Source organism: Rhinoderma darwinii, chromosome 5, assembly GCF_050947455.1.
Source record: "Rhinoderma darwinii isolate aRhiDar2 chromosome 5, aRhiDar2.hap1, whole genome shotgun sequence".
Lineage (NCBI taxonomy): Eukaryota > Metazoa > Chordata > Amphibia > Anura > Rhinodermatidae > Rhinoderma > Rhinoderma darwinii.
In genome coordinates, this window is record NC_134691.1 from 136,642,427 (window position 1) to 136,656,312 (window position 13,886).

General features: G+C 46.2%; 1 protein-coding gene across 1 annotated transcript in view; it reads right to left on the minus strand.

The window, feature by feature from the left end:
• The window catches only part of SCGN (secretagogin, EF-hand calcium binding protein), an 81,443-nt gene that overhangs the window by 38,375 nt on the left and 29,182 nt on the right, over positions 1 to 13,886 (minus strand). The window contains exons 4-5 of the mRNA XM_075828398.1: positions 11,688 to 11,777; positions 11,122 to 11,178 (exon numbers count right to left, since the gene is read on the minus strand). Of these exons, the coding sequence (XP_075684513.1) occupies positions 11,122 to 11,178; positions 11,688 to 11,777 (147 nt within the window). The remainder of the gene's footprint in view (positions 1 to 11,121; positions 11,179 to 11,687; positions 11,778 to 13,886) is intronic.

The window sequence follows — 13,886 nt, forward strand, 5'->3', positions numbered from 1 at the left end:
TCTAAATTGGATTTACGGGGGGCGTATAACCTTATTCGCATCAAAGAGGGGGATGAGTGGAAGACTGCGTTTAACACGCCCGAAGGCCATTTCGAATACCTCGTCATGCCCTTTGGGTTGTGTAATGCCCCTGCGGTCTTCCAGAATTTCATAAATGAGATTTTGAGAAATTACCTGGGGATATTTCTGGTAGTGTACCTTGATGACATACTGGTGTTTTCCAAGGACTGGTCCTCCCACATTGAGCATGTCAGGAAGGTGCTCCAGGTCCTTCGGGAAAACAAACTGTTTGCCAAAACCGAAAAATGTGTGTTTGGGGTACAGGAGATTCCATTTTTGGGTCAAATCCTCACTCCTCATGAATTCTGCATGGACCCCGCCAAGGTTCAGGCTGTGACGGAATGGGTCCAACCTGCCTCCCTGAAGGCGTTACAGTGTTTTTTGGGGTTCGCTAATTATTACAGGAGATTTATTGCTAACTTCTCGGTCATCGCTAAGCCCCTTACGGACCTCACTCGCAAAGGTGCTGATCTCCTCCACTGGCCTCCTGAGGCTGTCCAGGCTTTTGAGGTCCTTAAGAAGTGCTTTATCTCGGCCCCGGTGCTAGTTCAGCCCAACCAAATGGAGCCATTTATCGTGGAAGTTGACGCATCTGAGGTGGGAGTGGGGGCTGTCTTGTCCCAGGGTACCGGGTCCCTCACCCATCTCCGCCCCTGTGCCTACTTCTCCAGGAAGTTTTCGCCAACTGAAAGTAACTATGATATTGGCAACCGCGAACTCTTAGCCATTAAATGGGCATTTGAAGAGTGGCGCCACTTCCTGGAGGGGGCTAGGCACCAGGTAACGGTCCTTACCGACCACAAGAATCTGGTTTTCCTAGAATCTGCCCGGAGGCTAAACCCGAGACAAGCTCGATGGGCGTTATTTTTTACCAGATTCAATTTTTTGGTTACCTATAGGGCTGGGTCTAAAAATATTAAGGCTGATGCACTGTCGCGTAGCTTCATGGCCAGCCCTCCTTCGGAGGAAGATCCTGCTTGTATTTTGCCTCCAGGTATAATCATTTCCTCGATCGATTCTGATTTAGTCTCTGATATTGCTGCTGATCAAGGTTCAGCTCCCGGGAACCTTCCTGAGAACAAGCTGTTTGTTCCCCTGCAATTCCGGCTAAGGGTACTTAGGGAAAATCATGACTCCGCACTATCTGGCCATCCAGGCATCCTGGGTACCAAACACCTCATTACCAGAAATTATTGGTGGCCTGGGTTGCCTAAAGACGTTAAGGCCTATGTCGCCGCTTGTGAGGTTTGTGCTAGGTCCAAGACTCCCAGGTCCCGACCAGCGGGCTTACTGCGTTCGTTGCCCATTCCCCAGAGACCTTGGACACATATCTCCATGGATTTTATCACCGATTTGCCTCCATCCCAAGGCAAGTCGGTGGTGTGGGTGGTGGTGGACCGCTTCAGTAAGATGTGCCACTTTGTGCCCCTCAAGAAACTACCCAACGCCAAGACGTTGGCTACCTTGTTTGTTAAACACATCCTGCGTCTCCATGGGGTCCCTGTCAATATTGTTTCGGACAGAGGGGTACAATTTGTTTCATTATTTTGGAGAGCCTTCTGTATGAAGTTGGGGATTGATCTGTCCTTCTCCTCTGCCTTCCATCCTGAAACCAATGGCCAAACGGAGAGGACTAATCAATCTCTAGAACAATACTTAAGGTGTTTTGTCTCTGACTGTCAATTTGATTGGGTCTCTTTCATTCCCCTCGCCGAATTTTCCCTTAATAACCGGGTCAGTAACTCGTCAGGGGTCTCTCCCTTTTTTTGTAATTTTGGGTTTAATCCACGGTTCTCCTCCGTTTCACCTGGTAGTTCCAACAATCCCGAGGTAGAGGTCGTTCATCGGGAACTGTGCACAGTCTGGGCCCAGGTTCAGAAAAACCTAGAGGCGTCCCAGAGCGTACAAAAAACTCAGGCTGATAAAAAACGTTCTGCTAACTCCCTGTTTATGGTCGGGGATCTGGTGTGGTTGTCGTCTAGGAACTTGCGTCTCAAGGTTCCGTCCAAAAAGTTTGCTCCCCGGTTTATTGGGCCGTATAAGGTCATTGAGGTCCTCAATCCTGTCTCCTTCCGGCTGGAGTTACCCCCGTCTTTTCGTATACACGACGTGTTTCATGCCTCCCTCCTCAAACGCTGTTCCCCGTCCTTGGCTCCCTCGAGGAGACCTCCTGTTCCCGTCCTCACCCCTGAGGGGGTGGAATTCGAGGTGGCCAGGATTGTGGACAGCAAGATGGTCCAAGGCTCCCTCCAGTACCTGGTTCATTGGAGAGGATACGGGCCCGAGGAGAGGACTTGGGTACCCGCCCGGGATGTTCACGCTGGGGTATTGGTCAGGAGGTTCCACCTGCGTTTCCCCAGTAAGCCAGGTCCACTTAGAAAGGGTCCGGTGGCCCCTCATAAAAGGGGGGGTACTGTAAAGGATCTGCCAGGCACAGCTTCGGAGTTAACTCCCAGAATTAATCAGTCAGCACCTGAGGCTACATCCCTGAGACTGACTCCTGCTTCCACCACTGTGGCTGGCAGGCTTAGGAGTGGGAGAGCCTATCGTAACCTGGCCAGACTCAGCTAGCTCCCGCCCTCGGTCTATTTAAGCCTGCCCTTCCTGTCCCTCTGTGCTGGTTATTATTTTCTTGTGGTTCCTGGCCCAGCTACAGCTCCTGCTATTTTTGATCCTGCTCCATACAGACCCTGGCTTACTGACTACTCTTCTGCTCTTCGTTTTGTACCTCGCACACTCCTGGCTTGACTCGGCTCGTTCACCACTCTGGTTGCTCACGGTGTTGCCGTGGGCAACTGCCCCTTTTCCTTGCTTGTGTTCCTTTGTATGTTTGTCGTGTTTGTCGTGCACTTACTGAGCGCAGGGACCGCCGCCCAGTTGTACCCCGTCGCCTAGGGCGGGTCGTTGCAAGTAGGCAGGGACAGAGTGGCGGGTAGATTAGGGCTCACTTGTCCGTCTCCCTACCCCCCGCCATTACAGTATCCCAACTGGTACCAAAAAAGAAGCTTTTACACTGCTCAATCGACAGACCCCTCTTATAGTCCAGGGTACTCATGGGTCAAAGTTCATCAAAAGTCCGGCTGAGGTGAGTGAAAGCGAGCGCTGGCATTTCCTGAAGAGGAGGCTGGGGCCAGCGCTTGCAGACTCGTGGCTGTGGCTGTCAAGAGGGTATTGGAGCTGACAGCCCGCAGACACAGACATTACAGTATCCCCCCTCTTACGCCCCCTCTTCTTGGGACCAGAGCGAGAGAGAAACTTCTTCAGAAGTGTAGGAGCATTGAGGTTCTCAAGACCTTTCTTCAGGACCAAACCCCTCCAATCCACCAAATAAATGGTCTTTCCTGTCACTTTTTTGGTGTCCAGGATCTCCTAAACCTCAAAAGTGTCTGAAGGGCCGCTGGAGGCAACTACAGGGCTAGGAGTCGTGGTGTAGTGGTTCAGAACCACCGCCTTCAGGAGGGAGACATGGAAGGAGTTGGGGATCTTGAGGGTAGGAGGCAGGCAAAGCTTATAGGCGACAGGGTTGATCTGCTGAAGGATCTCGAAGGGTCCTAGGAACCTGGGAGCAAATTTCCATGATGGCACCCTTAGTCGGATATTCCTGGAAGACAGCCAGACCCTCGTGCCAGGAAGAAATTGAGGAGGTTCCCTTCTCCTTGTGTCAGCCTTCCGTTTCATACGGTCGACTGCCATTAGGATGGAGGATCGAGTATGCTGCCAGATCCGTAGGAAGTCTCTAAAAGCGGAGTCAGCCATTGGAACCTCGGAAGTATCGGGCATCGGGAGAGGAATTTGTGGATGATGGCTGTAAACAATGAAGAACGGTGTATTACTTGTAGACTCACTGGTGTGATTATTGTAGGAGAACTCAGCCAATGGGAGCAACTGTACCCAGTCTTCATGCTGCATGGAAATTAAGTGGCGTAGGTAGTTCTCCAAGATCTGATTGATCCTCTCGACCTGACCATTGGACTGAGGATGGTAGGCTGTTGAAAAGTCCAACTTCACACTGTCCGCAGAGGGCACTCCAGAACTTTGAGGCAAACTGAAACCCCCGATCAGACACAATATGCTGCGGCAAGCCGTGCAGGCGAAAGATGTGTTGGATGAACAGCTTGGCCAGCTGAGGAGCAGAAGGAAGACCTGGTCAGAGGAACGAAGTGGACCATCTTTGAAAATCGATCCACCACCACCCAGACAGCACTGCATCCAGCAGAGAGAGGAAGGTCCGTAATAAAGTCCATAGCTATATGCTGCCAGGGAGCATTGGGCACAGGCAATGGCTGGAGCAGACCTGCAGGTCTGGAGTGAGCGACCTTGTTGGCTGCACATACAGAATAGGAAGTAACAAAGTCCATAATGTCCTTGGGCAGCATGGGCCATCAGAAATGACGCGCAATCAGATCCTGGGTCTTACGAACCCCCCGCGTGACCTGCCAGTCTAGAGGAGTGCCCCCAGCGGAGGATTCTTTATGGAACGAAGTGGACTATCTTTGAAAATCGATCCACCACCACCCAGACAGCACTGCATCCAGCAGAGAGAGGAAGGTCCGTAATAAAGTCCATAGCTATATGCTGCCAGGGAGCATTGGGCACAGGCAATGGCTGGAGCAGACCTGCAGGTCTGGAGTGAGCGACCTTGTTGGCTGCACATACAGAATAGGAAGAAACAAAGTCCATAATGTCCTTGGGCAGCGTGGGCCACCAGAAATGACGCGCAATCAGATCCTGGGTCTTACGAACCCCCCGCGTGACCTGCCAGTCTAGAGGAGTGCCCCCAGCAGAGGATTCTTCCACAATCAGCCAGGCACACAAAAGTTCTCCCTGGGGGAATGTCCCCAACTTGCAGGGGATTGACAGAGATAATGCAAGACAGATAAATAATATTCTGTGGACTCTCCACGGTGCCTTCCGTCTCGAAAGACCTGGACGAGGCATCAGCCCTCACATTCTTGTCAGCCAGGCGATAATGGAGCTCAAACTGGAACCTTGTAAAGAACAGTGACCATCTGGCCTGACGAGGGTTCAGCTGTTGCGCTGTCTGGAGGTAGGTCAGATTCTTGTGGTCTGTAAAAATTAGGATCGGAAGAGCTGCGCCCTCTAGTAGATGTCTCCACTCTTCCAGGGCCAATTTGATGGCCAGTAACTCCCGATTGAGTAGTTGATGTGTCCACCTTCAACGAGAACTGCAGAGAGACATCCGGATGATGGAGGATAGAGGCTGACGTGAAGGCACTCTTCAGGCTTTGAATGCGGACTCTGCCTCGGGAGTCCACACCTTGGCGTTCATAACTTTCTTAGTGAGGTTTGAGATGGGAGAAGTCAGTAAGGAGAAGTTTTGAATAAACTGCCTGCAAAAATTAGCGAATCCCAAAAAGCACTGTATGGCCCTCAAGCCTTGAGGACGTGGCCATTCGAGGACAGACTTTACCTTCTCAGGATCCATCTCGAGACCTCGATTTGAGACGATGTAGCCCAGGAAGGGTAGAGCATCTTTGTCAAACACATACTTCTGCAACTTGGCGTACAGACGATTCTCCCTTAACTGTAGCAGAACATGAAGGACATGTCTCTGGTGCGTTATAGGATCTGGAGAAAAAATCAAGATGTCATCAAGGTAGACTACTACACAAACATAGAGGAGGTCACGAAAAATTTAATTTACAATCTCCTGGAAGATCGCGGTAGCATTACACAGGCCGAAGGGCATTACTAGATACTCAAAGAAGAACCCGCCTCCTGCCGGGGAGGAAGACTTTTGTATGAAGCCCCTCTCCAAGTTCTCTTTCACATAGGCGGATATGCACATAGTCTCTGGCAAGGAGAGAGAATATAACCTACCACGGGGAAGGGATGCACCAGGAATCAGTTCGATAGGGCAGTCATACTCCCTATGTGGAGGCAATGTCTCCGCCTCCCTCTTGCTGAAGACGTCCGAAAAGGCAGCATAATGACTCGGCAATCCTGCCAATGACCGAGGCAGCGAATGTTGAGCCGAACGAGTCTGCACCAGGCAATGACCTTGACACTCAGGGCCCCATTGGAGAACTGCTCCAGAATTTCAGTCAAGGACAGGGGCATACAGTCGAAGCAAAGGCAGGACCAGCAACACAGGGTTAACAGCTTTGGATAGCACATAGAAAGGCAGAAGTTCGGAGTGAAGGGCTCCCACTTGGAGCCTCAGCGGCTTGGTCACAGCTCTAACTGGGTCTGGCAGAGGTAGTCCATCTACTGAAGCAACTGTCAACGTGTTCTCCAGAGGGGTGGTGGGTAATTTCAGAAGGTCCACCAGGTCTCTACGGATGAAATTAGCAGTGGATCCATAGTCCAGATACGCTGAGACCTGATGCCTTCTCTCACCGGACACTATGGTCACAGGTATGGACAACCTAGACGGAAGTCCATTCTTACCCACGGTTGTCACTCCTAGCAACCCTAGGTTTTGGGATCTTTGGGGACACAGGCACACAAGATGACCACCGAGGCCGCAATAAAGACAGAGTCCAGACGTGCGTCTGCGTTGTCTCTCCTGGGTGGATAACTTACACTGGTCCATTATTACCAGCCCCTTAGGAGGATCGACATCTGAGGACAGCAGGGGTTGCTGCAAAGTAGGAGCCAGACTGGGAAGGACTCCCTCCCGTCAAACTTCTTGGAGGCGTTCTCGGATCCGTATATCAATCCGAGCAGACAGAAGGATGAGGTCATCCAGGGTAGATAGCAGATCCCGAGCGGCAAGTTCGTCCTTAATTCTAGAAGCCAGTCCATGCCAGAATGCAGCCACCAGAGCCTCAGTGTTCCATAACAGCTCTCCCACCAGGTTGCGGAAGTGGATGGCGTACTCACTCATGGAGGTGTCTCCTTGGCGTAGGTTAATCAAAGAGGCCGCTGCAGATGAGACCCGTCCAGGCTCCTCAAACACCATGCGAAAAGTCCGGAGGAAGGCTGGGAAGTCACGGGTCTCTGGTCCTTGTCTCTCCCAGATAGGGTTCGCCCATGCAAGAGCCTTGCCAGTGAGGAGAGAGATGATAAAAGCGAGCCTGGCGCCATCAGACGAAAATGTCCTAGCATACAGGCTGAAATGGATCTGGCACTGATTCAGAAATCCACGCGAGGTGTAGTCTGAGGATCAACGTTGCCAGGAGGTGTAGTAGGAGGAACAGAAGCTTGTGCCTCCTGCCGACGTGCAAGAATGTTCAACGCCTGGAGGAGTTGGTCCTGTCGAGACCGGAGGTCCAGCATATCCGCTTGCATCTCTTGAGACGTCATCTTAGTCTTGAATCGACCAGCGGGATCCATGTCCTGAGCATACTGTTACGAAGGGTCTGTGGACCCACTGAGTCGTACAGCCTTGGCAGTAAGGCAGCTGGCCAACAGGGCGCAGGTGAATGTCTATAGTTCGTATGGGTACCTGTGGCAGCTCAGACAGCAGCAGGGCAGGCTCGGCTATGACTAGGCAGCAGGTAGACGTCAGGCGAGGTGAAGCAGGTCAGACGTGGAATACAGCACGACACGACTTTGGCACAGCACAGTGCTCAACCAGGATGGTATGCAATGCAAGGAACAGGAACTGGAACAGGAAACAGGAAACACACTAGGAGGCCATCACATAGCCAGGAAACCCCAACAACGCTCAGGCATGGAAGCAGGGGGCTGGACCCCTCTTATAGTCCAGGGTACTCACGGGTCAAAGTTCATCAAAAGTCCGGTACGCGCGCTGCCCCTTTAGGAGTGGGCATGAGCGTGCACGCACACACTACGGGATCCGGCTGAGGTGAGTGGAAGCGAGCGCTGGCGTCTCCTGATGAGGAGGCTGGGGCCACGCTTACCGACTCGTGGCTGCGGACATTACACTCAGAATGTGGCGACACAAAACATTTTTTTTCTTAACAATTTGTTTTTTCCTTAGTAGTAAAACATAAAAAAACGGTGTATATTTGGTATCGCCGTAATCATATTGACCCACAGAAAAAAGTAAATGTGTTGTTTTTATTGCACGGTGAACGCCATTAAAATAAAACCCAAAAGACAATGGGTTTTTCCCTTTCCCCACAAATATTTTTGTTCTTGTTTCCCAGTATATGGTACAATAAATGGTGTAATTTAAAACTACAACTTGTCCTGCAAAAAAAAAAAAAGCCCTCGTAAGGCTTTATTGATTGAAAAATAAAGACGTTATGGCCTTTGGAATGTGTGGAGGAAATAGCGAAAATTTAAATAAAAAAAATGGATGTGGTGGAAAGGGGTTAAATAATTCTAGTGCATCTTTTTTTTAGAACCCTACATTGTGCCATTCCTTTGTTGTTCCTTCTAGAAATTTATGATAAAATTGACAACTGGTTATTATCAGTTGAGGGTGAGCCCACCGACTGTCAATGTCCAATCAGTGGTTACATAGTATGATTTTGTAAGGACACACCCCTTTAGCAAGGGAAATGGTAGCACCCAGTTGTCAATTTATTTATTGATATCTAGGCGGGATAACAGAGGAATAGCACATCGCAGAGTTCTTATAAAAAAAATTCCAGGATTGTTAATTTATGAGGAATACAAGTATTTACTAAGATAAACATGCCAGGAGAGGTGATATGTCCTCTTTAAAGAGAGTCACGAGTCTTTAGTCACGTGTGTCAGAGCTGGATAATCATATTCAGCCCTGACATTCCTTTTATCCCTAGGATCACGGAAGTGTCACTATGACTTTCAGAATACCACTCCCCTCTATATGGGGGAAGCATTAGTCTTAGACTGTGCTGACACCGGTAATAAAAATCAGCACAGTCTTCGTGAATGAAGTAGGTAGACCCACTCACTAGTGTTGCAAGATCAATTCTGAAGCTAGACCCTGGAAGTGGAGCCATGGGGGAACAGAAGAAAGGTGAGTATTTTTTTTTTTTGTGCCCACCGGTCCTTAGTACACCTCATGGTTGTCCATAATGTTTGTACAGTCAGGAGACTGGACAGTTATTTAAAATTGGTTTGCCAAACAAGTGTTGTTACCCTGTTCTTCTAGACTCCTGGATGGTAAATTACCTTATTTTTGGAGTCCAGGCACTGGTCCACAAAAGTTTTAAATTAAAGATACATTTTAAAGGGGCTATGGAGAAATAATATGGCTTTCATGTATCCAAAACTGGTATCAGTTTGCCCTTTCTAATTGAAGCCATCCCTGAGTAGCATATAATGTAAATAATTTGATTAGTACTATATGCTACATAGTGGCGTAACTACCGCTGTAGGAGCCGTATCGCCTACTACGGGGCCCGTGGCATGAGGGGGCCCGTGCCCCCATGGCCGGAGGCTCCGCTAGCAGCTGCTATGGCTGTTACAGCACGACGCCACTGAACACTACTTCAGAGTAGGGAGGTATCTCCCCGCTCTGCCATTAAAGGGGTTGTTCCTACAAAAGACATGTATCCCCCATCCACAGGATAGGGGATACATGTGTGATCGCTGGGACCCACAGCGATAAGGAGAATGGGGACCGAAAGTCCCCCGATGTTCTCCATGACAAACCTCGGACTTCCGGGGTCTGTGTCGGCAGCCCTGTAGAAATGAATTGTACACCGGTCACGCTTGTGCGCATGCGTGACTAGCGCTCTTTTAATTTTTATTGAGCTGCGCAGACTCCGGAAGTCCGAGGTTTCTCATGGAGAACTGCGGGGGACCTTCGGTCCCTCGTTCTCCTTATTGCTGCCAGCGATCACACATGTATCCCCTATCCTATGTATAGGGGATACATGTCTTTTGTAGGACAAACTATAAGCTGTTTTTTTGGGAGGGGTTTTGCGCTGTATGGCGCTATCTACAGGGTGGGGCTGTATGGCGTTATCTACAGGGGGGACTGTATGGCGTTATCTACAGGGGCTGTATGGCGTTATCTACAGGGGGGCTGTATGGCGTTATCTACAGGGGGCTGTATGGCGTTATCTATAGTATGGCGTTATCTATAGTATGGCGTTATCTACAGGGGGCTGTATTGTGTTATCTACAAGGTGGGGCTGTATGGCATCTACAGGGGGGTTGTATGGAGCTATCTACAGGGGGGCTGTATTGTGCTATTTACAGGGTGGGGGGCTGTATGGTGCTGTATAGAGGGGGCTGTATGGCGTTATCTACAGGGGAATCTATAGGAGGCACTATCTACAAGTGGGGGTTGTGCGACACCCAGGGGAACCCAAGTTAAAAGTTTGCTATGGGGCCCAGTCTTTCCTAGTTACGCTCTTGATGCTACATTATTTTCATCGCAGATTATTTGAAATTTACTACTTGGATTCTATCTCGCCTTGAATACTGTAACTCTTTACTGATCAGTCTTTATTACACTAAACTCTCCAATCTATCCTGAATGCAGCAGCCAGGTTTATCTTTCTATCCAACCACTATACTAATGCATATATTATCAGTGAATTTAATATGTGGGTTCCATATTGTCATCTAATGCACTTCATATTTGTGCATACATAGATACTGGCTGGGTGACTGGCTCATGCAGCTTTATATGTCTTGACCGATTTTGTACAAAAGATGTCTGGACCATAGCACAAATCAAGAACTTTTACCTCTTGTGTTACCGATATCTCCTCATAGATTGTAAACTCTTGCGAGAAGAACCCTCACCACTCTTGTGTGGATTATTTACTTATCACTCTGTAATGTCGGATTTGGTTGGTATTTTCTCCCTCTGAACTGTAAAGTGTTGCGGAATATGTGGCGCTACATAAATAAAGATTATTATTTATTTATTTATTTAATTGGTCTTGTAGGTTGTGGAAAATATTTTTTACAGGTAATAGCATCATGCTCATGTATTCTTGGACATGGGTGGCACTTTTCCATACCTCTAGCAGATCAGGAATACATATAATCCGTTTACACTTAGGTAGCGAGTACTATGCACCGTGTTTTGTATGATTCTTTTGATGAAAAAGTGCAAATTCTGGATACATCAATAGATTTATAAGAACCATTGTCATTGTTATAATCTGTCTATAGTGTCACAGTATAATACAAGACAGATGGTTAGAAAATGGTATGTTAGTAATAGGCATAAAAGGTTACCCTTAGTTCCATAGCCGAAATAAAGCCACTGCTGTCTTCATCATATTTTCGCCAAATCTGAAGAAAAAAACGGCGATGTTTACATAAAATATGAATTTATATGTATGTATCCTAAAATATAAACAAACCATATATTATTTTATATTCTACTGTTGGAACAGTTAACATTAATTAAAAAGTAGAACTTTTTTTTTCCTTAGGCCATAATATTCTGAAGTCTGTGCAAATGCTTTTAATGTTAATCAGGTACATTTTTAAGAAAAAATATTGTTATACAATATTGGTCCTCTCTATGTAGGAATCAGTTGCAGAAGTATGTTACCCATCCAAACGGAAATGAGTTACTTCTAGAGCCACATATACATGAAATAGTCCGGACATTATTTTTCTGAAGAAAATGGTAAGTGAGCAATGTGATTTGCAGCACAAGTTACATGCCATCGACATTCACTTGCGCTACAATACAGACACTTTCGAATGCTTTATAGATTTTAACCAGACTGTTAATGAATATAGAAAAGAATATACAATTATGGACATATCCATGTCAGTCTTATTGTACCTACCCGCATAAACTCCACACTATTATCCAAAGGGGTTTCTCTACGGAATAGTAACAGAAAGTTTTCATCCTCTGGCAAAATCATGTTAGCAAGCTGGGGTAAGAAAATAATAATGTTAGTAGAAATGTAAAAAAAAAAACGTATGCCATGCGGTTTCCCATTTGTGTTGAATAGTTTAATCTGCTATGCTATTCAATACAACAACAAAAAAAACAAAAAAAGCTGTGCCAACACATACCGGCCCTGCCTATGCAAAAAGAACACATAGTGAATGGTGGCCTATGGATACATTTAATGTTTGCAACAGGAGCTTTCCTGGCACATATGCCAAAACTAGGGCTCTGATGGGATGTGAACAAAGCCTAACATGTATTCTTAAAAACAAACCCTAACCTAAAAAGAATTTGAGGACTGACTAGTATTGTGTTGCCTTAAAAATATATGAAGTCTTCAGATCTTCAAAAGGAGGTATAAGTTCTCTTGAGACATGAAAAGTCTTTTCTGCACCTCAAGTTAATGCTTATTTTATGTCAAGAGTTGGGCATGTTTATTCCCATGAGTATTTGCCATACTAAGTAAATGTAGCTACACTACAGCTGCTGTAAATGGTCTGGTGGCTAGGGGGCAGGTGTGCTGTCTGTCTCTTGTCAAGTCCACCGCTAAAGGTGTTCTGCATTAGTCACTTTTTGACAGCTCCATGAGTTTTTTATTTCTAGAATATGTCATTGAGTCAGAGGAAGCAGTGAAACATTTGTTACAGAATAAAACATGCTGATCATGAACAAAAAATATATCTAAAATCATCACAATATGCAATTATATTAAATTAAAATTAAAATTTGACATATTCCCATTCAGAGACACGTAATATCATCATACATTTACCCGTCAGTGCCTTTTTTTTTTAAAATAAATCCAAAATTCTGTCCTGATTAATATAATAATATATCTAAATATGGGTCTGAGTTCTGTTTTTTTTTCTTTTTGTTATAACACCATAGAGTTGAATCATAAAATTCTGGCTAGGGTCAATGGTAATATTTGTTGTTCTCGAGTGTGATTACAAGTCAGGGACACACGGAACATTTGGAAATTAACAACAGTTTAAGTGTAGAGCCTGCAACAAAAAAAAACTACAAGTGATATGTACTCCTCCAATGCAAAGTATTAACCCAAACCCAATGTATCTTGTCTATAGTGCTTAGTGAGCTTTAATGTCCAAATCACATCCAGTAATATCTAATATTCCTGGAGGTCTCGGGATTGTTAGAGGGTAAGCGTTAACATTCCTGGTGGTTTAGAAGGTGTTAATTGTTTTATCTGTGGTGGTCTAGGGCAATAAAATGTGTACATATCATTTTATTGTATTTATTCTTAATAGGTTTGAAGTTTATACAGCTTCCACTGAACTTAATATTGGTTGCATACATAAATCTCAATGGCTGTGTGGCTGCCTCTCCAGAGCGGGTCAGTAGGGGGTTTTCAAGTACTGGGGAACCCCCTCCAAGTGCGTGACTCACATAGTAGTACAAAGGGACACAGGCATGGATTTGAAGTTCATGTGATTGACAGCGCTGAAGAGCGGACTACAAAATAAAGGGGCTGCAAAAAAAACATGTTTTTTGCGCAGGTGACCAATAAATATATTTAATTAAATTGGCAGGTTTAAATGTTGAAGAAAATCTGTGTGGGAGTTGATTTATACGGACTCAGACAACACTTTTTAATGGTTAAGGGGATGTTTTTGTTGCTTACAATACCTAAATTTATGATGTTGAATAATTGTTCCGATTACAATTTAGAAAAGCTTTTCATAGACAAAATATTTAAAGGTTAATACTGTACCTAAATGGAGGACACCAAGCAGTTCCCTAGAAAATTCATGGTTAATGGCCCATCACAATGATGTGCGGACACTGTCGGGAACCGAGCCTCAGGCCCAAACTAAGCATGGCGGTGACGGTGGACCCGCTGGATATACAACAAAACCTATAACTAGGAGTCTGACACACGAGAATTGGGTTAAAAAATATGAAAGTTTATTGAATCAAATTAAAAATACAAATAAACACATGTATAAAATTTATAGAGATGTGAACCACAGAAAACAATGGACAGCCAGAACACATATCTCACAGAACAACGCTGTGCAGACAGACTGAGCACACCTGTGTTAAATAACAGTCATATGTGTTCTGGCTG